Consider the following 27,609-nt stretch of genomic DNA (forward strand, 5'->3'; position numbering starts at 1 on the left):
GTCATAGATATCACTGGCTAGCCAGCATTTATTGCTGGTGTCTAGCTGCCCTTGAAAAAGTTAGTGCTGAGCTACTTTCTTGGAACTGCTGCAGTCTATTTGCTGTGGTTAGACCCACAATACTGTTAGGGAGGATATTTCAGGATTTTGATTCCATGACAGTGAAGAAACAGCAATATATTTCCAAGTCAGGCTAATGAGTGGCTTGGAGGGGGATCTTGCAGTTGGTGGTGTTTTCATGTATCTGCTGTCGTTGTCCTTCCAGATAGAAGTGGTTGTGGAGTTGGAAGGTGCCTTCTAAGGATCTCTGGTAAATTTCTGCAGTTCATCTTGTACAAGATATCTTGTACACTGCTATAACTGAGGATCAGTAGTGGAGAGAGCGATTGTGGTTCTTATCAAGTGAGCTGCTTGGTCTTGGATGGTGTCAAGCTTCTCGAATGTTGTTGGAGCTGTACCCATCCAGGCAAGTGGGGAGTATTTCATCACATTCCTGACTTGTGCCTTGTAGAAGGTGGGCAGACTTTGGAGAGTTACTCGCTACAGTTTTCCTAGCATCTGACCTGTTCTTGTAGATAGTGTTTATGTGGTGAGTCCAGATGAGTTTCTGGTCAATAGTAACCCTCAAGATATTGATAATGGGGAACTCAGTGATGGTAATACCATTGAATGTCAGAGGGGTGGTGCTTAAATTGTGTCTCTTATTGGAGATGATCATTGCCTGGAGCAAATGTTACTTGCCACCTGTCAGCACAAGCCTGGATATTATTGAAGTCATGTGTATTTGAACATTGACTGTTTAGATTCTAAAGTAGTCACAAATAGTCCTGAACATTGTGTAACCACTGGCAAATACTCCCACTTCTGACCTTATGATGGAGGGAAGATCATTGAGAATGCAGCAAAAGGTGTTTGGGCCTAGGAAACTAACCTGAGAAAGTCCTGCAGAGACGTTCTGGAATGGAGGCGACTGACCTCCAATGACCACAGCCATGTTGACTCAGGTATGACTCCAACCAGTAGAGAGTCTGCACCAATTCCCATTGACTCCAGTTTTGCTAGGGCTCCTTGATACCACACATGGTTGAATGTCAGCTTGATGTCAAAGGCTGTCACTCTCACCTCATCCAAATGGAGGTTTAAGTTTCCACTGCTAATGGCAAAGTGCAAAGATGGTACCTGGTCTTCCTTAACCTTTTCATTTAATTGTAAATGACTTGCCAAATATAAAAAATATTTTAAACAAACAGATCAATTTGTTTTTTTGCTACAACATCACTCCATTAACGTCTTCTTAAACCCCACTACTGGATCTCAGGGCCCATCTAAATAACAATGATGGATAATAAACCAAAATCAAATATTAATGAGAATAGGTACTTGGCTTTACACAAAATTAGCTCAGTGCATGATAGCAAATGGCTGAGTATTTAGTCCCTGGAATCATACTTATCATCAGGAGCCAGAAGTGACATATTTGACTTTATTACGGCTCATGTTAAACACCTCCTGCTCCAATATTAACCCTTGCAGAACCATGCTTTAAACAACATCTCACTCCAAACACTTGTACACGTACCACTATCCCATCTCCTTTCTTTCTCCCCCCTACTCCTCTCTCCCAGTCTCTTACTTCACTCACTCAAGTGGTCTAGAAGTTTCAAAGTTGTTCCAGAGCATGTTGTCTGTTGACCTGAAAGGTCAGTTGCTGGAAGACTTTTTGAATTTGACCTTCATTAGTCCATGAACCACTTCTCCATTGGAGGATTTTTTATCTCTCAGATACCCTTCACAGAGGGTGTTGCTTCCACCAAACGTAGTTGCCGGTCCTTTTCTGGAGGACCCGTAATCTTCTGAATGCTCTTTTTGGAAGATGACTGCTCTGTTGAAACAAGTACAGGTTTTCTTGCAGGATCTGGGCTTTTATTTGAGGCAACTTCTCTTAAGCACACCCTGAATCTTTGGATGTTGGTCTGGCCTAATGCAGGCTTAAAGCAGCTCAGATCCATTTTGTTCAAAAAAAAGATCTTTAGTTTCAATCTGCTCATAACAGGCGTGTTGAAATAGATAACTCTCAAACTTAAAGTGAATAGCTTAAGTTGGAAGCTTTCATTCATCCTCTGTTCCTGGGGAATTAGACATTTTCACAACCTAAATTATGATACAAACATATTACTGCTTACTTTTCATTATCACTGATATAGATCACTATTATTTGTAAGACAAAAAGAACAAAATTTGTCATCCAATATCAAACCCAAAGTTGTTGAATCGATTTGTTCAGCGGACTGTTTTGTTGTTTGAATAACTTCAGTTAAAGGTTTGTGCATGAACCCAAGTGGGTTGAAAAGTTCATTTCTGTTCTTTCCTAATTGTTTCTTCCGATAAACTTGCTGAGTTTTGTTCTTTGACAATTCTTCTCAGGCAATATTAAAAATGGAAAACATTTCCTTAACACTTGTAAAGTATGTGGCTTCTTGTTGACAGAAATACATAATTCCCTTTTGCCAAAATGGGTCACCTTCAACATTTGTCTTCTTTTTGGGTTCAGTCTGGAGTCTAAGCAGTCCAATTACAGAGGAACCTCAATAATCTGAAGGGCAGTATTTCATTCAGGATGAAATCGGGACCCTGTGATTGGATAACTGAATGCCAGATAATAGAGTTCCTCTGTATACCCTTTATGGTTGCCCTTTGACGATAACCATTTCTGGACCAATTGTTTGCTTGGAACTAACCGAACTCCTTCTGCTATCATCATAAGTGTTGATGTCAAGATCTGTATGCAGATTCAGAAGTGAGAAATGTTCATAGCAAATTACACAAATGTTTTCGTTAGCTCTCTTAGCTCTGTGTTACAATGTTACTTGCAGCTTATCTTTGCTCTTCATGAGTTACTCATTTGTGTCATCTCTGTGGCTATAATTTCAGTTTCTCGAGTCATTGTAATTTATGATAGGACACAGAAGTGCATCTGTATAGAGCTTAAAATTAACAAGAATGATCAGTGACACACACAAGCTCTGTCAAACTTAGGTTGGTTGAAATCACTCATTTCCCTGGGAGTGCCCAAGGTATCTTTCCCGGAGGAAGAGGTTCTATACATTCACCTGACAATTGGCTAACCAAAACTGTGTCCTCCTAATGCATAATTACTAGAAGTGACCTACAGTTTTCTGGTAGCTGTGGTATTATTTTGTCATAGTTGGGCACTGCTTGTCCTAGGGAGGCTCTTTTATTCTACAATTTTGACACTGATTCTCAGTATCTGCTTTTCATCCTACTCATTGTGTTAGCTTGCCACATTTGTCTGTAGTGTGGTTTTAAAGTGGATAGACACTGTTAGTCTCCAGTGACAAGACTGTCCTCCTCAACTGTCAACAGGTCTACCTGGATTCTGCTTCCAGAACAAATTGAATAGCTTTCTCCAATGATACAGACTATGATCAGTCTGACAACACCCATTAATAATTCCAACATTCCAAAAAAAGGTGTCTCTTATGAATTCTGATTTCAAACTCCATCACAGTTCCTAAATAATCTGAAGAGATTATCAAAAATATATAGATATTTCCCTGGACACTGAGCTCTTCTGTTAAAAGTTCTCTTTCAAAAATCTTTTTCAAGCTCATCCACAACATGTTTATTTACTACCTATAGTGCAGACACTTGCCCCAGAAAAATAATGTAAAGTTATCAGTCATTAATACAAAGTGCTTGATTAATATAATATAGACAAATGTAATCAAATGAGCAAATACAAAAACTAGAAAAAGATGATCACTGACACAGATAGGTGTACAAAGTTAAAAATCACAACACCAGGTTATAGTCCAACAGGTTTAATTGGAAGCACACTAGCTTTCGGAGTGACGCTCCTTCATCAGGTGATAGTGGAGGGCTCGATCGTAACACAGAATTTATAGCAAAAATTTGCAGTGTGATGTAACTGAAATTATACATTGAAAAATTGATTGTCTGTTAAGCCTTTCATCTCTTAGAATACAGTGATAGTTTCACTTCTTTCATGTGTAAATCACAAAACCTTTTTTTTAAAAAAAGATGCATTCTCAGGTTAGCTGTTAACAATGGTGTTAGCCCCCTGTGTTCTCTGTCTATGACCTGATGTTTAGATTGATTCTAATATGAAAAGTGAGATAACAGAGTTCTACATGAATGCATGCAGTTTTTGAGCAAAGTGCAATGTGTCTCTGCAAGTACAAATTCACCACACAAAATATATGTGTGCATGTGGGTCTTTGTGTGTGTGTGTGCGCGTGTGGGTCTTTGTGTGTGTGCGTGTGTGCGTGCGTGTCTGTTTGTCTGGGGTGGGGGTTGAGAGTGTGAGGAAGTGTATGTGTGTGTGTGTGTGTGTGTGTGTGTGTGTGTGTGTGTGTGTGTGTGTGTGTGTGGTGTAGTGAGTGCAGAGTGTCTTAAGTCTGTGAGGGGGTGCATGTGAGAGTGTGGGAGTGTGGGTGTCTATAACGGTGTGTGTGTGTGTGTGTGTGTCTGTGTGCGCGTCTGTGTAAATGTGAGTCTGCGTGTGTGTAGGAATGTCTGTGTGTGTAGTGCAATGGTGATCACCTGTAATGTGACATGAACCCAAGGTCCTGGTTGAGGCCCTCCCTATGGGTACCGAACTTAGCTATCAACCTCTGCTCGGCCACTTTCCTCTGCTGCCTGTCCCGAAGTCCACCTTGGAGGATGGTCACCCGAAGGTCCGAGGCTGAATGTCCTGGACCACTGAAGTGTTCCCCAACTGGGAGGGAACCCTCCTGTCTGTTGATTGTTGTGCGGTGCCCATTCATCCGTTGTCGTAGCCTTTGCTCGGTTTCCCCAATGTACCATGCCTCTGGGCATCCTTGCCTGCAACGTACAAGATAGACAACGTTGGCTGAGTCACATGAGTACCTGCTATGTACAAGGTGGGAGGTTTCCCACGCATAATAGTGGTATCTAATGTCCACAATCTGACACGTCTTGCAGCGTCCACCGTGACAGGGTTGTACGGAGTTGTCCTGAGAGCCGGGCAGTTTGCTACGAACAATTATCTGTTTGAGGTTTGGTGGTTGTTTAATGGCAAGTAGTAGAGGTCTGGGGAAGGTCTTGGTGAGGTACTCATCCTCATTGATAATGTGTTGCAGGTCACGAAGAACATGGCATAATTTTTCAGCCCCTGGGAAGTACTGAACAAAGCGTACCCTGTCAGTTGCAGCACATGTCTGTCTCCTGAGGAGGTCATTACGGTTCCTTGCTGTGGCACGTCGGAACTGACAGTCGATGAGTTGAGCATCGTACCCCGTTCTTGTGAGGGCATCCTTGAGTACTTCCAGGTGTCTGTCACGTTCCTCCTCATCTGAGCAGATCCGGTGTATGCGTAGGGCTTGTCCATAGGGAATGGCTGTTTTAATATGTTTTGAGTGGAAGCTGGAAAAGTGTAGCATTGTGAGGTTGTCTGTGGGTTTGCGGTAGAGTGTGGTGCTGAGGTGTCCGTCCTTGATGGAGACGCACGTGTCCAAGAATGAGACAGACAGTCGAGAGTAGTCCATGGTGAGTTTGATGGTGGGATGAAACTTGTTGATGTCACTGTGTAGTTTTATCAGTGACTCCTCGCCATGGGTCCAGAGGAAGAAAATGTCAATGTACCTGATGTACAATGTTGGTTGGAAATCCTGAATAGAGAAGAAATCTTGTTCGAACCTGTGCATAAAATTCTTGGCATATTGGGGTGTAAATTTGGCCCCCATGGCTGTTCCATGTGTCTGGATGAAGAATTGGTTGTCAAAGGTGAAGACGTTATGATCGAGGATAAAGCAATGTATAATTTCAGTTACATCACACTGCAAATTTTTGCTATAAATTCTGTGTTACGATCGAGCCCTCCACTATCACCTGATGAAGAAGTGTCGCTCCGAAAGCTGGTGCGCTTCCAATTAAACCTGTTGGACGATAACCTGGTATTGGGTGATTTTTAACTTTGTACACCCCAGTCCAACACCGGCATCTCCAAATCACAGATAGGTGGCACTGTAAGTAATGGAATTGCTTGCTTCCATCTACAAACAGATATTAATAGACAAAGTGATTCAGGAAAATAATGACAAATAGATTTCAATATAGGCAAAGATAAAATCATCCACTTTGTATCTAAAAAAGGCTGGAGCAGTATGCTTTCCAAACAGAAAAAGTAAAGGTTGAAAAGACTTGCAGGTCAGAAATATGAATCATTAAAGTGTAACAAATAGGTAGAAAGTAATCAAAAAAGGCTCATGAAATGTTAACCTTTATATGTAGGCAACTAGGATACAAGGAGATTAAAAATAAAATTGTGCTTTAGTTCTCTAAATCTCTTCTTGGATCACACTTCTGTGGTACAATGATCAGTTCTGAACTCCATTAGTAAGGAAGGATATTTTGGCATTAGAAATAGTATAGCATTGCTTTACCAGAATGATCCCTAAACTCAACAGTCAAATAGTTTTTGTGCAATCTCTCCTCAGCATTGTTTCCCAAATTTAGATGGTTACAGGTAACACAATTGAGGTTAAAACATTAAAAAAGGGATAGAAAAGCTATACTATAATTACTGCAATGTTTAACTTTGTTCTTTCTTTCTACCTTGTTCTGAAGACTCTGTACCTAGGTACTTGTACCTTGTGTGGCGACATTATACAATTTTCACTGTACCATTGTACTTTAATAAATGTGATATTAAAGTCAAAATCAAGAGAGAAAGAAGTGAATATTCTAAAATTTAAAACCAGATCTTTGAGTGTGACATTAGGAAATACTTCCACACAGAAAAGGGTGGCTGGAGTTCAGAAATCTTCTTATCTGCAAATAACTGATGCCAAGTCAATTGCGTATTTCATTTCTAAGATCAATAAACATCTTAAATTTAAAATTTAAATTTAATAGAATTGCACAAATGGAGATTACGGACTTAAGTCACAGATCAGCCATAGTCTCACTGAAAGATGGGACAGGAATAGGAATAAACAATTTAGTCTCTCCAACTTATGCTCTTAACGGAAATTCTAAGAATACCATCAGTGACTGAAGAAAATCTAGTTAGTTAGTTATGAAGAAACTAATTATTCAGTTAAATGAAATGTTTGAGATCATCAAGCTTTAGTTAGAAAACTCTTCTTAACCATCAGTATTTACAATGTACAGTATATCATAGCATAGCTGAGCTCAGTTTAAAGTCACTAGTTGAACACATTTGAACCAGTAGATGGCATGCTTTTTATGTGAAAGTAAAGATAAAGTTGCCATAGTCTTATTACATTCTGGATCAGTGATGCTGGAAGAGCACAACAGTTCAGGCAGCATTCAAGGAGCAGCTCTTGGATGCTGCCTGAACTGCTGTGCTCTTCCAGCACCACTGATCCAGAATCTGGTTTCCAGCGTCTGCAGTCATTGTTTTTAACCACCATAGTCTTATTACACCACACGGATGCTCTCTCATTGTAGAGAAAACGAGTGAGAGATAAGTGATGATGGTTTAACCCGAAGGTCAACACACTTCAGGCGAGGGGAGAAATTGAGAAGGATAATCCTTCACGGTAACTTCAGTCAATGCAGGGATTGAACCCAAACTGTTGGCATCGCACTGCTTTGCAAATCAACCATCCAGCCAACTGGAGTGCAATCACTGGTATAAATGTGGGTAAATCAGCAACCAAACTCTAAAAATATCAATGTGATAATAACCAGATACTGTAATCACTTTTTTGATGTTGACTGAAAGCTAGATAACATTCCTAACTTTTCTTCAAAACAAGTGTCATGGAATCTTTTACATCCATCAAGAGGACAGATGTGGCCTCAGTTTAACATCACATCCAAAAGAAAAACCATCTCCAATATTCCCACAGTTGTGCACTGCAGTGTCAACTTTGCTTTTTGTGCTCAGATCCTCACGGCGGCTTGAAGCTACAAACATTTGATACAGAGGAGAGTATCATCTACCGACACCAGCTGACAATTTAATCGCCCAGTTTAGGCCAATCACACATGCCCGTCACTTACATTTACACCAAAATCTGGAGCAGTTGCACTCCAAATGGCTCCAATGCTGGCTGTTGCTAACATGGCTTCAACAGCATGAATACCGTTTGGCAGGTAACCTGCAATTAAATGAAAGAATATTTAGAATTAAGAAAAAAAAAGTACATAAAACTATTACCTTGAAAAAACTCATATTGCAGCTTTGGTGGCCTCCATGTTCTAATAGTTTTATAGCCAATGCATTTCTTTTGAATCATGACCAGGTGTTATGCGAGTAAATACAGTAACTTACTTCGACAAAGAAAGATAACACACATTGTTATAAATGAGCACATGACTAGTGCCACTTCTATCTGAGCAATCAGACAATGGTTTAATAACTTATATAGATGCCAGCACCTCCAGTTTTACAGTAGTCCCTCAGTATCACACTAATAGAAAGGACAGCTGAGACTGTATGTTCAAGTCCTAGATCAAGGCTTCAACATGTAACAATCTAACAGAGACGTAAGCACACTATTATTTCAACCAAGATGACAATTATAAATGAGAACCACATTTAGTTTGGACAGCCGCTGCTCGGCAATAATTTGAGCCTTGCTACAATTAAACTTTGAGTAAAGACCCCTGAACAGCATCACTAATTCATCCACGGACATCTGTGTGACATCTCATTACTGAGCAGATGCCACTCGATGGATAAGTTTCTAAATAAAACAATGCTTGTCTAGGTTAATGATTTAGAGGTGACAGTGTTGGACTGGGGGGTACAAAGTTAAAAATCACACATCACCAGGTTATAGTCCAACAGGTTTAATTGGAAGCACAATTGCCACAACCACCTGATGAAGGACCGGCGCTCTGAAAGCTCGTGCGCTTCCAAGTAAACCTGTTGGACTATAACCTGGTTGTGAGAGATTTTTAACTTTGTCTAGGTTAAAACTGTGCTCTGTAATTCAGCTGATTAGAATGAACTTACACCAGCACATTTACAGTGCAGAGCAGATTTCTGAACACTGGCTATAGATAATTGCTCAACTGGTCGAACAGGGAGAAATCCCAAAAATTATCTTGAATATTTAAAAGTTTGTCTCAGACACTTCTCCTTTCAAATAGGAACAGAGGTGCAAAGTCTAATATATTGTTCAAAACCAAGTAAGTCCAATCGCCACAGTGAAAGTACAAACCAACTGGGGGACAAAAAAGCTAATGAACCAACTAACAGAAATTATCTAGAGGTTAAGGTCAGAAGTTAGGCGACACAAGGTTATAGCCCAACAGGTTTATTTGAAACCATAAGCTTCCATAGCATTGCCCCTTTGTCAGGTGAAGCCCCCTTCGAAGGCCCAACACTCCAAAAGCTTTGTGATTTCAAATAAACTTGCTGGAGCATAATCTGGTTTCATCTGACTTCGGACCTCGCCCACCCCAGTCCAACACCGCACCTCCACATCATGCCTAGAGGTAATACAGTTAACTCTTCAATAAAAGAGTGGGCAGCACGGTGGCACAGTGGTTAGCACTGCTGCCTCACAGCGCCAGAGACTCGGGCTCAATTCCCACCTCAGGCAACTGACTGAGGAGTTTGCAAGTTCTCCCCGTGTCTGTGTGGGTTTCCTCCGGGTGCTCCGGTTTCCTCCCACAGTCCAAAGATGTGCAGGTCAGGTGAATTGGCCATGCTAAATTGCCCGTAGTGTTAGGTAAGGGATAAATGTAGGGGTATTGGGTGGGTTGCGCTTCGGCAGGGCGGTATGGACTTGTTGGGCCGAAAGGCCTGTTTCCACACTAAATAATCTAATCTAAAAAAAGCCTTGAACAATTTTGCTCTAGCCCTTGTTAGTTCATTTAGAACTAGTCTATACACAATCATCCTTTTCAAACATAATATAATTCTAATTATTAAATAAAATAGTAACTCATTGCTTAAAAGAGAATTTTTTTTAAGATCAGGCTCATAACTTCCTCTTTGGAAGAATAGTTCAGACAATATCTCCAACGATGAAGGTCCAAACAAAAAAAAAAGATCAGACATTATTTCAACTGAGTAAATACTCCAATCATTTCCTCCAACCAGCGTAAACACATCACTTCCTTGATTGAAGTGTAATGGACCTTCAAATCCAAGATACTTGAAGACTACGAATTGGAATGTGGCAGGCAAAATACAAGTTTCTTTATTCTTAAAAAGGAATATTTGAATAATTAAATATCAAATTTTACAAGCCTTGCAATCTATGTTTTTCAGAGGCAGTATAAGGTGATTCATTCAACCTATTCCAAATTAAGGTTGGCAAAATGTGAAGAAACGGAAACTGAACATCTGTACACTAACGACAGTTTCATTTTTTGCCACAAGGAGAGCCAGTCAAATTCAAGCAAATATACTCAGAACCACATTTTGCACGGCACCATCTCAGATGGGCATTTAGGCAGGAGGAAGTACACTCTCCAGATTGTAGGAGGCCAATCCCACCACCCCACCAACTTCAAATTTAATGGCAGGAGATTGCAAAATCCAGCCTGCAATGTATTATTGCTGAAAATGTATTGCTGGAAAAGCGCAACAGGTCAGGCAGCATCCAAGGAACAGGAGCATCGACGTTTTGGGCATAAGCCCTTCTTCAGGAAAGAAGGGCTTATGCCTGAAACATCGACTCTCCTGTTCCTTGGATGCTGCCTGACCTGCTGCGCTTTTCCAGCAACACATTTTCAGCTCTGATCTCCAGCATCTGCAGTCCTCACTTTCTCCTGCAATGTATTATTGTCTAATAATAGATACACATTGAGAAAATTCCCACATTTTCATGCCACGATAAATTCCCAAACTTGTAGCCTCGGTTTCTGGTCTGGCTTTATTCCGGTACCCAGAGTGTACCAGAAATCCAATTATTGCCTTGTTGTGTAGGATTGCCCACAGCTTATAGCACTTCTAGCTCTTTATTTAAGAAAGTATATTATTTTATTGGAGGTAGTTGAAAGAAGGTTTACCAGGACTGAGGCATGGAGTCAAAAGGTGTGGCGCCGGAAAAGCACAGCAGGTCAGGCAGCAACTGAGGAGCAGGGGAGCCAACATTTCAGGCATAATCCCTTCATCAGGGAAGTGCAGGGCATTGTTTGGGGGTGGGGGGGGGCGGAGCTGAGAGATAAATAGGAATAAATAGGAGGGGGGGGTTGGGGCTGGGGGAAGGTAGCTTGAAAGGTGATGGGTAGATGCAGGTGTTGGGGGGGGGGGGGGAATAGTGATAGGTCAAAGCAGAGGGTGGAATGGATAGGTGAGAAGAAAGATGGACAGGTGGGACAGTTCAAGAGGGCAGCAACTTATCACCATCACCCTCCTACTTGTATCTATCTATTGCCTTCCAAGCTCCTTCCCCACCCCCCCCCCCAGCCCCACCCCCCCATTTAACTCTCAGCCCTCTTCGACCACATTCCCGCCCACACACATTCCTGATGAAGGGTTTATGCCCATAACATCGACTCTCCTGCTCCTGGGATGCTACCTGACCTGCTGCGCTTTTCCAGCACCAGACCAGTGGAGTGCCACAAGGATCGGTGCTGGGTCCTCTAATTTTTGTCATTTACATAAATGATTTGGATGCGAGCATAAGAGGTGCAGTTAGTAAGTTTGCAGATGACACCAAAATTGGAGGTGTAGTGGACAGCGAAGAGGGTTACCTCAGATTACAACAGGATGTAGACCAGATGGGCCAATGGGATGAGAAGTGGCAGATGGAGTTTAATTCAGATAAATGAGAGGTGCTGCATTTTGGGAAAGCAAATCTTAGCAAGACTTGTACACTTAATGGTAAGGTCCTAGGGAGTGTTGCTGAACATCGAGACCTTGGAGTGCAAGTTCATAGCTCCTTGAAAGTGGAGTCGCAGGTAGATAGGATAGTGAAGAAGGCGTTTGGTATGCTTTCCTTTATTGGTCAGAGTATTGAGTACAGGAGTTGGGAGGTCATGTTGCGGCTGTACAGAACATTGGTTAGGCCACTGTTGGAATATTGCGTGCAATTCTGGTCTCCTTCCTATCGGAAAGATGTTGTGAAACTTGAAAGGGTTCAGAAAAGATTTACAAGGATGTTGCCAGGGTTGGAGGATTTGAGCTATAGGGAGGGGCTGAACAGGCTGGGGCTGTTTTACCTGGAGCGTCGGAGGCTGAGGGGTGACCTTATGGAGGTTTCCAAAATTATGAGGGGCATGGATAGGGTAAATAGGCAAAGTCTTTTCCCTGGGGTCGGGGCATCCAGAACTAGAGGGCATAGGTTTAGGGTGAGAGGGGAAAGATATGAAAGAGACCTTAGGGGCAACTTTTTCACGCAGAGGGTGGTACGTGTATGGAATGAGCTGCCAGAGGAAGTGGTGGAGGCTGGTACAATTGCATCATTTAAAAGGCATTTCGATGGGTATATGAATAGGAAGGGTTTGGAGGGATATAGGTCAGGTACTGGCAGGTGGAACTAGATTGGGTTGGGATATCTGGGCAGCATGGACGGAAGGGTCTGTTTCCATGCTGTACAACTCTATGACTCTATCTCAACTCCAGTCTGCAGTCCTCATTTTCTCCTTTCTTCTCAACCCCAGCGAATAAAGTGATCTCATTCAACCATATCGGATCCTTAGGGGGCTTTGCACAGCAAATGCTGAAAGGATGCTTCCCCTCATGGGAAAGTCGAGGACCAAATGGCATAGTCTCAGAATAAAGGGGTGCAAATTTAAGGCTGGGATGAGGAGGAATTTCTATTCTCAAGGGTTGAGTGCATTTGCAACGCCATGCCATGCAGAGCTGTGGGGGCAGACTCCTTGCCTATATTTGAAGCTGAGACAGATCAATTCTTGATCAGAAGGGGAATTGAGGGTGACAGGGAAAGGCTAGGCAAGTGGAGGTAAGGAATGTTGGATCAACCACAATCCAATTGAATAGTAGTGCAGGCTCAAGGGGCTGTACAGCCTACTTCTGTTCCCATTTCTTAAGATCTGATACTAAGATGTTAAATGCTTCTGTTAATTCTGTTAATTCCATTATTTCCAGTTGCTTCATGGTAAAATAAAAATTCAAATGTTTTGTCTGCGAATATCAGTTATCGCATGACCAACATTTCTTTGTTCAGTATTGTACCCCATGAGCTCTGCATCCACCCCTTCAACACTGAAACTTATATACCCTCTCATCAGGCCCTCAAGCCTGTTGTCTCCTTCCCAAACCTATTTCTATTACTTGCCTCAGTCCATGGCATGGGGTGCAGAGAGACTGAGTGCCTGCATCACTCCAGATAGTGGGAAAGGCTGAACATTGCTCTAGATGTTAGTCTAAATTATCCAGAGTTCTCACCCAAGTCAGCTTTAAACCTGCTAGGAAAAGATCCAAGTGAGCGGGTTGAAAAACTAGTGCAATATCAGGCATGCAGCCCAAGTCAGTGAAATTCTGGCACTGACCAAGTAACTTGGCAAGGTAAAACTTGCCAAGCTTGGAGGTTATGACCAAGTAACTTGGCAATGGCTGGGTAAAAATACCAACCAGAAGTTTAGACCTTCTGCAGACATATAAGATTATGAAAGGATTGGACACTCTGGCAGCAGGAAACATGTTTCCGCTGATGAGTGAGTGCCGAACCAGAGGACACAGCTTAAAAATACAGGGTAGACCATTTAGGACAGAGATGAGGAGAAACCTCTTCACCCAGAGAGTGGTGGCTGTGTGGAATGCTCTGCCCCAGAGGGCAGTGGAGGCCCACTCTCTGGATTCATTTAAGAAAGAGTTGGATAGAGCTCTCAAGGATAGTGGAATCAAGGGTTATGGAGATAAAGCAGGAACAGGATACTGATTAGGAATGATCAGCCGTGATCATATTGAATGGTGGTGCAGGCTCGAAGGGCTGAATGACCTACTCCTGCACCTATTGTCTATTGTCTAAGTGCAATGATGCATTTACAGAAGGCTTCCTCACAGATCAAGAGCACAGCAATACAAGTCGAGTTGCAGGCCTCTTCCCATGTCAGGATTTCAGCCTTGGTGTCAGTTTCTATCCACATGCAAGATAACTAGATAAACAATTTCTGTTTACCCCTTGGGTGCTCCCTTCGCAGGTTATCAAAAAAAAACTGACCACCATGTTGCACTTACTGAATTATCTGGCTCCATTCAACAAACAGCTGCTTCTTAGGAATGAACCATTCAAAACCAAATCAATTTGACCAGAGATCCCAGATGAATAAGCTTCAGTGTTCATTTGAGGTGCAGCCAAACTGTATTATCTCTGCACACTGTTCAAAAGAAAATTAGGAATGGCCCTCTCGGTCTTGAAACCAATAGGGAAAAAAAAAAGAATAATTTACATCTTTCCAAATGTTCATTGGATTATTGAGTTCAACATTCACAGCTTTGCACCAAACATCTGGAGTGTTAAAAAAAAATTATTGGCTCCTCCACTTATTTTCTGTCATAGGGCAGGACAGCATTGCAAGTGAATAAATGTATTGCATCGAAACATCAGTACAAAATTGGATCCAAGTTGTAAATATCTAATAATGTGTTTTAGCACATGACATCAAGTTTCCAGAATTAATGTTTTAACTGTAAAACCCTGGGGTCTGTGTTTGAGAAACTGGCAAAAGCTTTTCTGAAATCAATGTAACTAAAATATACTTGGAGCTTATAATGCTTAAAAAGGTTGAGGCTGTGCAGACTTAAGAGGTTAACAGATAGAAAGGTAAGATCATAAGCTAGCAGTTGAGAATGTCTTGCTGGAAAAGCACAGCAGGTCAGGCAGCATCCGAGGAGCAGGAGAATCAACATTCCGGGCAAAAGTCCTTCATCAGCCCTTCCTGATGAAGGGCTTATGCCCAAAACATCGATTCTTCTGCTCCTCAGATGCTTCCTGACCTGCTGTGCTTTTCTAGCAACACATTCTCGACTCTCGTCTCCAGCATCTGCAGTCCTCACTTTTTCCTCATAAGCCAGCACTTGGGCTTATCTAGCTAAAGAATTGGAGACACGATATATTAAATCCTTGCAGTAAGAACCATCTAGCAAGAGGTTTTTGTTTTGAGAGTCAGAAATTCTTAAACGTGCTAATACCCAGTTGTAAAGAGACAATTTCTTTCATCAGAGCAAACTTATTTTAAATGGGGAATACACTGTGCTTAACTTGAAAAGCCTGCTTGAAGATATCTCAGTAGTCTACATCAAGAGGCCGGGTGGTGCTTCAGAAAGTTCTCTAGTTTCAATTTATTTGGGTCCCTGCAGAAGAGAGTTAGTTGTATCTTGGACACGGGCTATCTAGCTTGCAGCTCAGGAGGGTGAAGACAGTCAACGCGTAGAACAGTTCATAAATCTGCACTCTAAGCAGAGAAAACGTTAGCTTTATCATTTGCCATGTGGAATGTGGGTAGGCTTAATCTAAGCTTTTATTTGATAAGCAGAGAAAAAGCTGGAAGACTGGCTAGTTCAAAGTAGAAAATCCTATTGGTGGTCCTCAAAGAACATTGTGGCAAAACAAAGTACCCAGCAGTTGGTTAGGAGGCACTGAGAAGGCAAGAGATAGAGGCATTCAGTCAAGAAGAGTAAATTAAGGTTTTATTTTTGGGAATACCTAGAATTGAGGAAAATTGAAATTTTTGGGGACTGTAGCATATTTTAATGTGGACCTTCTAGTGGTAAATAACTAAGATATCATAAATTATATGAGAATTTTCAATAAAGTCTTTTTGATACAATAAAGTTTGCTTTTGTTTAAAAATGCAAAGTCTGTTACAAGAGATGTTCATAGTTTGTTTTAAATGTTAATGGTCCCGAACAGAAATGATACATTACTTCCTTCCTTTTTTAAAAATAACTCTTCTTTTGACAGTCCCCAGTACAAACTGTGCAACTTATCCAAATGCATAACAATGATCCTAAGAGAATGCAACAGTACAACCAGAGATGGTGATGTTAAAACACACAAATTTAATGAGAGAAAAAAAATGAAAACAACAGAGTGAAGTATCAGGGCTTATCTCTTCATGAAATGGGTATCAAAAAAATAGGCACCACCTTTTAAAAAGTGTTGGTAGACCTGCTGTGCCAGCTGTCCTCTCACTGCAGTTTTAAAAAAAACCTCAGGTCTGAAGAAAGCAATTTCCTTTCCCTCATCAATTGCTATAAATTGTGGCTTTTAACAAAGACGTCAGGGACCTTTGTAAAAGTGTGAACCAGTCGCTCTGTGCCTTCTACAAGAAAGCAAAAAGTACCTAGAGAATGATGTTTGAGAAACAAGCCTTGATAAGAAAAAGAGAATAACCTCAGGAGAACCCTTTGGACAGTCCTGTAAATCCAGCTTTCCCAGTCTCTTCCGCTTCCCATAAACACAAAAAGAGGTGTCATCTGTAGTTTCTGGCAGCGTTTTTTATAAAGGGAGTTAGAGTTTTAACCAGTAGAGTTAGACACCAATGGTTCACAACTGTTTACTTGTAGCTAGAATCTACATATTTGTAACAAATAATCAGTCATTCTTAGTAAACACAGAAACTTTGCCTGTAATCTTGGTCAACGTTGGTGTACAAGATAGGTAAAATCTGGAATTTTGTGAACTTTTGTTTTATATTCATTCACAGATGAAAGCATCACTGGATAGGCCAGCAATTATTGCCTATCTCTAATTGCCCAGAGGGTGGTTAAGAGTCAACAACATTGCTGTGGGTCTGGAGTTATATGTAGTAAAGACGATGGCAGTTTCCAAACCTAAAGCACATTAGTGAATGGTATTTCAGACAATTGACAATGATTTACGGTCATCATTAAACTCATAATTCCAGATTTTTTAAAAAATTGAATTCAAATTCCACCATCTGCCATTGTGGGAATCAACCTCATGTCCCCAGAATCTTACCTGGATCTCGGTATTATCAGTGGACTGTCCATCCAACCAGGCCATCACCTCCCTTCTATTAAATATTCAGCTTGTGACAGCTCCAGGAAGAGCAAGGCTTGATTACCATAGTAAGACAAAACAATGTCAATACACCTGATTCTCCCCAATTTCTCACCACAGCCTATGCTGTTCAGGGCCTGAGAACATTCCCCCAAAAGAAATCAGGGTTGTTATGAGCTATTTGTGTACCTGCTCCATTAAAATTAGTCTTTTGGTACAACTTACATGCACTAAAGCAAAGGGCAAGACAACCAAAAGTGGTTTTTGTGTCACTTTTCTAATTCTTGAACATTGATAATGTACAGGAATACCATTCAATTGAACTCATTGAAGGAAAGCAGAGTAAAGTTTAAAAAAAGACTTGTACATAGCCACAGGGTTAGATGTCAGCACTAGTTAGTCTAACATCATATGCTGTTAAAATTACAGAACACCAGCTTATAGTCTATAGTGCAACAGGTTTACTTGGAAGTACTAGCTTTTGGAGCACTGCTCCTTCATCAGGTAAATGGGTTTTGATTCATTAATATAGAAAAGCTAGAACTTCTTTCAAGTCACATTCCCAAGAGAACTGAAGGTCTTGTAACAAAAAAAGTCGACATCTCGGCTCAGACAATGCATTAAAAAAGGTGTGTCTGTATCCCAACCTGGAGTCAGTCAAGTTCTATTTCCAAAGTAGGAATTTATAAAATGTCACAGACTGACTGCCTACAGTGTGTGCGCGCTTTTTGAATCGAAACCTGCAACCCAGTCTAAGTGATTAAAGACTTAATAGCAATCTAGGTTTGTTCAATACATTGCATCAGTTATATGACATGTTGATCTTTTACTATAAATTCTATGATCCTGCCCCACTAGCTACCTGGCGAAGAAGCAGCGCTCCGAAAGCTTGTACATCCAAATAAACCTATTGGGCTATAACCTGATATGGTGTGATTGTTAAGCTTTGACCACCCCAGTCCAACATCAGCACCTCCACATCATCATATGCTGTCACATGAAAATCTAACCTTTCCTGCCCAAGTCAACTCAAAAAGATGCAACTTCAAGAAAATTTAATGGTGTCTTGAGAATGAAAAACTTACTGCTTTGGGATTTCACAATATGAATCCTATCTAAAGGCAGGTATTGAGAAGAAATAAAGCAAGTACCAAGAATGATCAATTCACCTGCTTTAAAAAGAATTATAACCTATTTAAAATTATTTATGTGATGAAGTTTGATTACGAGGCTACCTAAAGTCACAACAGCTGCTTGCATTTAATACTGTAGGAGAAATTAATCACCAACACTACACAAATGCATTAATAAAGCTCCCTGATTTATTGATCACCATCACTGATCTATTCAAGCCCTCTCGAGGCTGGTCATCAGTAATTCCACCCAGCTGGTTCCTTCAAAGTGACTGTGCTCAATGTTTAAAATGAGAATCAGCTCAAATTTCAGAGATGCAACTTACTTTTATACCCATCAGGAAAAAACCTTAAACTAGTCCCATGAAGCTGAACAAAAAGGAGCTACAAATAATAATAAAATCTATTCAAGCAATGAGGGATTGAGACAGGAATTCCAAATTTCAGAAGCACACATCTGAAGGTAAATTTACAAACCACAATAGGTTTTCTGATTGCAAGTGAAAACAAGCACAATATAAAACTTAGATGTCTTCTGAAAATTGGATTCAAGATCAAAATCAATTCCTAGGCAAGAATTGGCTAATACATTGTTGTAACGTAACGTGTCTTGTTTCAAATGGCTGTTTCATGCCCAAAACCCAAATACAATTCTTCATCACACTTACAGACTCTGAGCAAGGGCCCAAATAGTTAGATCGATCTTAGAACAGATCTGACAATCTATAATTCTCTTAAAATTACCCACTTACCTGTCAATGCTTTCCCTGGCCAATGTTTTGATTCTGCCCCATCCTGAATGTTTCGATCAGATAAAACCAGGGAAATATCTACTCAACTTAGAAGTAGCACTATAGGCCGAGACACACAGTTTTTTAAAAAAAACGGCACTTGCCATTATTTCAGGACTCGAAATTCCAAAATCAAATTTGACAATCACTCAGGTGAGTGAGGGGTAGGGATACAGTTGGCTAGTAAAAGAGTAGTGTCAGGTGGGTGGGGAACAAGTTAGGTGGTGAATACTTAACATGCCAGGGGAGGATGGGGTTAATTCAGACAGGGTCAGGGCTGCTCAGTGTTGCTGTTAGTAGGGTCACGTCACTGTTCACACAGGGAAGGGGCAGCAGTGAGAAAGGTGTCCAGGTTAATAGTTACAATTCTAAATTATTGGACTTTCAGACCATAAGATCTAAGAGAAGAATCAAGCCATTCGGTGCATCAACTCTGCTCAGACCATTTGTTCGTGGCTGATACGTTTCTCAACCCCATTCTTCTGCCTTCAGGCTATAAGCCTTGGTCCCCTTATTCATCAAGAGCCCATTTATCTCAGTCTTAAATACATTAAATGATTTGGCCTATGTGGCAATGAGTGCAACAATCACCACTCTCTTGCTGAAGAAATTCATCCTCATTTCTTTTCCTTTCTCCACATCCCAAAGTATTTCCAATTCAAGAGAATTACATATCAGAAAATTCAATTTCTTGAACAATTCCAATATAGTCAGCTGACTTGGGGATTCTGCACCACTCCAATCTACACTATTCCACACATCACTCTGACCATCAGATTACTCGTTATTCAGGGGCAAAGTAAGAGTGACTGCCTTTGACATCCAGGCACCATTTAACCAAATGTGATCTCAAGGAACCTGAGCAAAACTAGCTTTAAACGTGATTCTGGAGAAAGCTTGCTAATGTTTGACATTTTACCTTGCACAAAGGAAGGTGGTTGTGGTTGTTGGTGGTTAATCATCTCTGCAGGAGGTCCTCAACATAATATTCTCAGCTTAACCATATTCAGTTGCTTCACCAATGGCCCTCCTTCCAGCATTAGATCAGAAGTGGGGATGTTCACTGATGTTCTCACAACGTTCAATCCCAGTCACAACTCCAAGTATTATCAACATAGGCAGCATGACCAGGATAATCTTCCAGTTTGGACTGACAAGTGGCAAGTAAGACTCGCTTCACATAAGTGTCAGACAATGACCATCTCCAGCAAGAGACTGTCCACCTGTTACCCCTTCAATTTCAATAGCCTTCACTACCAACATCCTGGGAGTAATTACAGACTGGAAACAGAACTCAACCTGCCATATAAATATGTACCTCCAAGAGCAGGTTAGATTCCAGATATCCTGCAAAAAGTAACTTGCTTCCTGTGTTCCCAACACCTGTCCACCATCTACAAGACAAGTCAGGAGTGTAATGGAATTCTCTCCACTTGCCTGGATGGGTGCATCTCTAACAATACTCAAGAAGCTTGACACCATCCAAGACAAAACTGCCCTTAGACTAGGACCCCATCCAACACTTCCAAAATTATAGCCACTGTGATGAAGTCAACATATACCACATACAAGATACACTGCAATAATTCACCAAGGCTTCTCCGATAGCATCCTCCAAACTTGTGACTTCTCCTGTACAGAAGTAGAAGAGCAGCAGATACATGATCATTCTGGTAAACCTTCTCTGGACCCACTCCAAGACCAGTAAATCCTTCCTTAGATACAAGAAACAAAACTGCTCTCAATATTCCAAATGCGGTCTTACCAGAGCCTTACACAGCCTTAGCAGTACACCCATGCTCTTGCGTTCTAGCTTTCTTGAAACCAATGCTAACATAGCATTTGCCTTCCTAACTGCCAACTGAACCTGCATGTCAACTTTAAGAGAATTCTGAACCAGGATCCTCAAGTCCCTGTGTGCTTCAGATTTTGGAAGCTTTTTCCCCCATTTGCGAAACTGTCTACATCTCTATTCTTCCTACCAAAGTGCATCATCTCACACTTTCCCACAATGAATTCCATCTGCCACTTCTTTGCTTATTCCTCCAGTCTGTCCAAGTCTTTCTGCAGCCTCCATACCTTGTCTTCTGATGTTTGTGTCATTTGCAAACTTAACAACAATACCCTCAGTTCCTTCATCCAGATAGTTAATATAGAACGTGAACAGTTGTGGTCCCAACACTGATCCCTGTGGAATTCCACTAGTCACCAGCTGCCAACCTGAAAATAAAAAGACTCCTTTTAACCCCACTCTCTGCCTTCTGCTGGTCAGCCAATCCTCTATGCCAGGACCTTGCCTCTACCTCCATAGGTCTGATCTTATTTTGCAGCCTCCTGTGTGGCACCTTATTAAAGTCCCTCTGGAAATCCAAATAGATCACATCCTTTGTCTAACTTGCTCAAAACGTCCACAAAGAATTCTGAGAGATTGGTCAGGAATGACCTCCCCTTGATGAAGCATGCCCTATTTCACTATGCACTTCTAAGTACGGTACTCCACAATATCATCTATATTAATAGACTGAAAATCTTACCAATGACAGAGGTCAGGCTAACAGTCTATAGCTTTCGGTCTTCTGCCTCCTTCTCTTCTTAAATAACAGTGTTACATTAACCATTTTCTAGTCCTCTGGGATGTTCTTTGACTCAAGCGATTCCTGAAAGGTCACTACCAATGCCTTCAAAATTTCATCAGTTTTGGCCTTCAGAACTCTGCAGTCTAGTCCATCTGGTCCTGGTTATTTATCCACCTTCAGACCTGACACCTTCCCCAGCACCTTCTCCTTAGGGACAGCGACTATGCTCACCCCTTCCCCCTAACTCAAGTTCTTGTATACTATTGGTGTCCTCCACTGTGAATTCTGATGCAAAGTACACATTCAGTTCCTCCACTTTTTCTTTGTTCTCCATCACTATCTCACCAGCCTTATTTTCCAGATGATCAATTTCTCACCTCTTTCTTACCTTTTATATATCTAAAAAAAAGTTTCCAATCTTCTTTTATAGTACTAGCAAGCTTATGCTCTTATTTAATCTTCTCCTTCCATCCCATCCCATCGCAACCCCCAGCCCCCACCATTGCTTTTTAACTTGTCATCTGCTAGTTTTTTAAAAACTAGCAAATACTCTACGTTCTCAGTAATCTTCAATACATAGTATATTTTCTCTTTTATGCTGCTGTCGCTGACTTCCTTGGTCAGCATGGTTACCTCATTTTCCACCTCGTATGTTTTTTTTTCCTTCGGATGAATTTCTACCATGCCCCCAAATTACTCCCAGAAACTCCTGCCATTGCTACTCCACCATCTTTACTGCTCAGCTCCCCTTCCAATCAATTCTGGCCAGCTCCTCCCTCACGTCTTTGTGGTTATCTTTAATCAACAGTACATCAGATTCCAGCGTGTCCCTTTCAAACTGTAAGGTGCATTCTATCGTATTGTGGTCAATGCCATTTAGGGGTTTCTTCGTCTTAAGCTTCCTAATCAAGACTGCCTCATTTCACAGAATTACCTGCTCCCCAGTGGACTCTACCACAATCTACTCCAAAAACAATCTCAGACTTTCCAAGAATTCCTTTTCTTACTGTGTACAGTTCTGGTCGCCCTGTTATTAAATTGGACAGGGATCAGAATACGTTTACCTGGATGTTGCCAAGATTGGAGGGATTGAGTTATAAGGAGAGGCTGGAACTTTTTTTTCCACTGGAGCACAGGAGGTTGAGGGGTGGTCTTACAAGAGGCTTCTCAAATCATGACGGGCATAGATAAGGTGAATAGCAAAGATCTTTTCCCTAGGGGTGGCAAGTTCCAAACTAGGGCACATATTTTTAAGGTGAGAGGAAAAAGATTTAAAAAGGGACCTGAGGAGCAACTTTTTCACAGAGGGTGGTTGTATGAGGAATGAACTGCCAGCAGAAATGGTAGATGCAGGTATAAATGCAATATTTAAAACTCACATGGACAGATACATGAATAGGAAAGATTTAGAGGGATATGAGCCAAATGTGAACAAGTGGGACTAGTTTATTTTGGGAAATTTGGTTGGCATGGTCAAGTTGGACCGAAGAGTCATACACATGAAAAAAAAACACTGATTCTATTCGCTGCCAACCTGCTTTTCCCTGTCCACTGCATATAGAAGTCCCCCATGATGATTTAACTGTACTTTTCTTACATGCCTTTTCTATCTCCTGTTTTATTTTCTGCCCCACATCCTGACTACTGCTAGGGGGGCCTCTACACATCTATCAGGGTCTTTTCTCCTTTGTGGTTCTTCAACTCTACCCACACAGATTCTATGCCTTCCAACCCTAGATGATCCCTTGCTATCAATATAAATTTAATTTCTTGCCCGCATGGCAACCACCATTCCCTCTGCCCATCTGACTGCCCTTTAAACAGGAAATGTATCCTTGGAGATTTAGTTCCCAGCCCTGATCCCCTTGCAGCAATGTTTCGGTGATGCCCACAACATTGTACTTGCCAATTTCAAACTGCATTTCAAACTTATTTACCTTGTTTGTATACGGTGCGCATTTGAGTACAACACTCTCAGTCCTGCATTCACTGACCCCCTTCTCATAATTGTCCCCTTATCTGCTGTGTCTGAAGTTAGACTCCTGACCCTTCCCATACTTTCTGCCTTATTGCTTATTGTGGAAGCTTTGGTGACCTCTGCTGAGCCCTCCCCAACCTCTTTAACAAGTTTAAAAATCCTCATGAGCACCTTAGTTAACCTTTCCACTAGGCTCCTTCTCTCAGGTTGGTTCCGGTGGATTCCATCCCAATAATACAGCTCCTTCCTGTCCCACTACCAATGCCTTACAAAATGGAACCCTTTTTTCTTGCACCATGCGTTTAACACATGATGTTAATATGGAACTATTGATTAAAACATTAATAATTTAATAACTGTTTCACTTCTAAATGCAGTCTTCGTCAATATCAGTTATTTTGGAATTTATGACAGCAACATATGAAGGGATCCATCTCAGCTAGAATTAGTAAATTTGAGTTAACTAACACAGGGAGAAGAAAACTAAAATCAGATCAATGGGAGTCTGTCAATTTAGTCACTGGAATGAACTCGATACTCATGCCCAGAGAAAAGAAGCTGTAAGCTCTCAATGAGTCATTCAATAGCACATCATTTCATTCTGTAATTGTTCTCATGGGATTCACACCTATGGTCAGATGAGGGTGCGTTCATTCATACTCCATTAGAATGTGCAGAAAGTGGGACATCCATCCTAATGTGAACTGAGGTAATGAGCAGCTTTCTCTCAATCTCTCTTGCTTTCATGAATGGAATGGATCAATTTCAAAAAGCTTTTCATGTATTCTTGCATTATCCTGTTATTGAACAGAGCAAGTTAACAAAGTTATATTTATACAGTACTGATTGACATGTTAAACATCCTGAAATGGTTTTGATAGAGTAAATAGAAAGAAACTGTTTTGACTGGTAACAATATTGGTGACAAGAAGACCTAAGTTTAAAGTGATTGGCAAAGTAAAAGGAAGGTTTTTTTTTTAAACAATGTATGGTGGAAACAGTGACACTCTGGAGAATTCGGAAGAGAAAAATTCATTACAGGCCAATGGAGAAGGAACAGGGAGTTAATTGAACAGCTTTACTAAACAACTGGAACAGATAGTGGCTTGAACAGCCTCTTTCCAACACCAATGATATCCATGTGCTCGCATACATCTCAGATTAGCATTATTAAAGTTCAAGTAAATAGTTTACCAAGTTGGACGCAGCCTTTTACAAACAAGTATTAACTGATAACACCATGCTTAAACAAGCAATCAAGTTCAATATTTTAAAAATAACTGAATAATCACAGAAGTATTTCACAGTGGTTTATCATTGACAGAAGTATAGAAAGAATGTAAATTTTACATAAACAACAATCTAAAAAACACTGCATATAAACAAGTTTGAATACTCAAAACAATAATTATCCCACTGGGCTAGTCTCCAGAGGTCGGCCATGAGTCAATTTCCATTGTGGAATATTGTGAAACAAATCAAATAAATGTAGTCATTTGTAAGTAATCACCAAAAAATAATGACCAGGAAAACCACAGGCCATGATTAAAAGAAAACAACTGATTAATTAACATCAACGGGACAAGGATCTTTCATAATGTGGTTGATCCTTAACACCCCCATGTTGTAAACAAATCGCTCCAAACAAAATAATATTGTAGTAGCCCAATGACATAGAACCAAACAAGTTCAGTCTCAGATGACTCTTCAAAGTCCCCTGCAATATCAGGTGACTGATGCTCAAGTTGCAACAAATTATAGAAGTTGGGATTTCACATTGTGGCTATACAGGACATTGGTTAAGCCGCTCTTCGAATATTGCATTCAATTCTGGTCTTCCAGCTATGGGAAAGATATTGTTAAATGTGAAAAAGAGTTCAGAAATGATTTACAAGGATGTTGCCAGGTTTGGAGGTTTGAGCTATTGGGGAAGGCAAAATAAGATGGGGCTATTTTCTTTGGAATGTCAGAGGTTAGGGGTGACCTTATAGAAGTCTATAAAATCATGAAGGGCATGGAGAAGTTAAAGAGCCAAGCTCCTTCCCCCAGGGTTGGGGAGTCCTAAACTAAGGACATAGATTTAAGCTGAGAAGGGAAAGATTTAGAAGGGACATAAGGGGCACCTTTTTCACACAGGGCTTGGTGCGTGTATGGAATGAGCTGCCAGAGGAAGTGGAGTAGTCTGGTACAATTACAGCATTTAAAAGGCAGCGAGTGGGTATTTCCTATTGGGACCCTTGCTTTTCCTTGGTGTGCAAGGAACCATTTCAAAGTTTACAAACAACACAAAACTTAAGAGAATCGTGAACTGTGAAGGAAGGGAGTAGTTTAGAACTTCAAAAGGATATTGGCAAATTTGTAAGTGTGCGAGTAGGCAAATGAAGTTCAATGCAGAGATGTGCGAGGTGATCAACTTTGGTACAAAGAATATGGAGACAGTATAAAGTAAAAGGTATTATGCTAAGGGGTTGCAAAAGCACAGACACCTGTGAGGATATGTGGATTAGTCATTAAGGGGACAAGTCAGTTACAAAGTTAATAATGTATAGAGTATTCTGGACTTTGTACAAGAGCAGGAAGATTATGATGAACTTAAGACACTAGTTAGTCCTCAGCAGACGTATTTTGCGTACTTCTGGCTGTCACACATCAGGAAGGACGTGACTTCATTAGTGTCCCCAGAAGAGACTTAAAATAATGGTTCCAGGCCATAATCTCAAAGTAAGGAATTACCCAGTTAGATTAGATATCCTACAGTGTGGAAACAGGCCCTTTGGCCTAACAAGTCCACACCGACCCTCCGAAGAGTAACCCACCCAAACCCACTTCCCTCTGACTAAATTCACCTAACACTATGGGCAATTTGGCATAGCCAACTGCACATCTTTTGGACTGTGGGAGGAAACCCACACAGACACGAGGACAATGTGCAAACTCCACACAGACAGTTGCCAGAGGCTGGAATTGAACCCAAGTCCCTGGCGCTGTGAGGCAATAGTGCTAACCACTGAGCCAAGGAGAAATTTCTACTAGGATAGTAAAATCTGTGGAATTCTGCAAAGGGTTGTTGAGTCTGGGACATAAAGTATATTAAAGGCTGAGTTGAGTATGTGTTGCTGGAAAAGCACAGGTCAGGTAGCATCCAAGGAGCAGGAAAATGAACGCTCTGGCCCGAAACTTCTATTTTCATGCTCTTCGGATGCTGCCTGACCTGCTGTGCTTTTCCAGCAGCACACTCTCAACTCTGATCTCCAGCATCTGCAGACCTCACTGTCTCCTATATTAAAGTCTGAGACAGACAGATTTTTAAATCATAAAGGAAACAAAGGATTATGGAAAAAGGCAGGAAAGTGGAGTTGAGGATTATTTGATCAGCCATGACTGTCTTGAATAGTGAAGCAAAATCAATGGCCTGCAGCTGCTCCTATGTCTCCGTCTAATCTGTAAGACATTTCAGCTGTGAGGAAAGATTGGAGAAGGTGGGAATTTTTCTTTGAAGAGGAAAAGGCCAAGAGGAAATTTGATAAGTTTTCAAAATCATGAGGGATCCGAGCAGAGTGGGAGGGAGAAACTGTACTCACTCATAAATGGACTGAGAACTGGAAGGAACAGTTCTAACGTGTTTTGCAAATGAAGGAAATGTGAGGCACGAGAAAGTCTTATTCATACAGCGAGTAGATAGGCTATGGAATGCACTGCCTGGAAATGTGGTAGAGAATGTTCCTATTGTGGCATTCGAGGTGGTTATAGATGGTTATATGAATACAAATAATGTGCAGAGGGTTGGGGCAAGGCAGGTGACTGGGAAGAAGTTAGTGCTCAGGCAGCCACGATGGTCAAATGGCCTCCTTCTCCACTTTAACAATTATGTTATTCTAAAATTCAGAGATTGAGTGAACATCATTCTCCCTGAGATGTCCCATGTTATAGATGAGAACAGACATAGCATTAGAAGCAGCTGAGTTTACTGTGGGCCTTATTTCCATTCTAGACTGCGCACCAAAGCTATCTGGCCAACTAGCCAATCTGTTACACAGTGCAAGTTAACAGCATTTATGGAGCTGATTTTCTAGGTTTCTTCTATTTACAAATATTAGAATGAACCTAACAAATAAATTACCACTGAATCAGTCTTCCCCCACGGATTAACTGTAAATTAATCAATGACAAATTCACCCAATGTTCAATTTTGATTCTACTCGAACA

The 27,609-nt window shown here is 41.0% G+C and overlaps 1 protein-coding gene across 2 annotated transcripts in view; it reads right to left on the reverse strand.

Moving 5' to 3' along the window:
* Window positions 1-27,609, reverse strand: part of aacs (acetoacetyl-CoA synthetase) — a 156,787-nt gene that overhangs the window by 108,429 nt on the left and 20,749 nt on the right. For both annotated transcript variants that reach the window (XM_088000067.1, XM_043715807.2), the window contains exon 5: window positions 8,035-8,132. In XM_088000067.1, coding sequence (XP_087856193.1) covers window positions 8,035-8,132 — 98 coding nt within the window. The remainder of the gene's footprint in view (window positions 1-8,034; window positions 8,133-27,609) is intronic.

This window comes from Chiloscyllium plagiosum, unplaced genomic scaffold, assembly GCF_037043375.1.
Source record: "Chiloscyllium plagiosum isolate Xiang-an unplaced genomic scaffold, Cpla_swu_hap1 HiC_scaffold_24, whole genome shotgun sequence".
Classification (NCBI taxonomy): Eukaryota; Metazoa; Chordata; class Chondrichthyes; order Orectolobiformes; family Hemiscylliidae; genus Chiloscyllium; species Chiloscyllium plagiosum.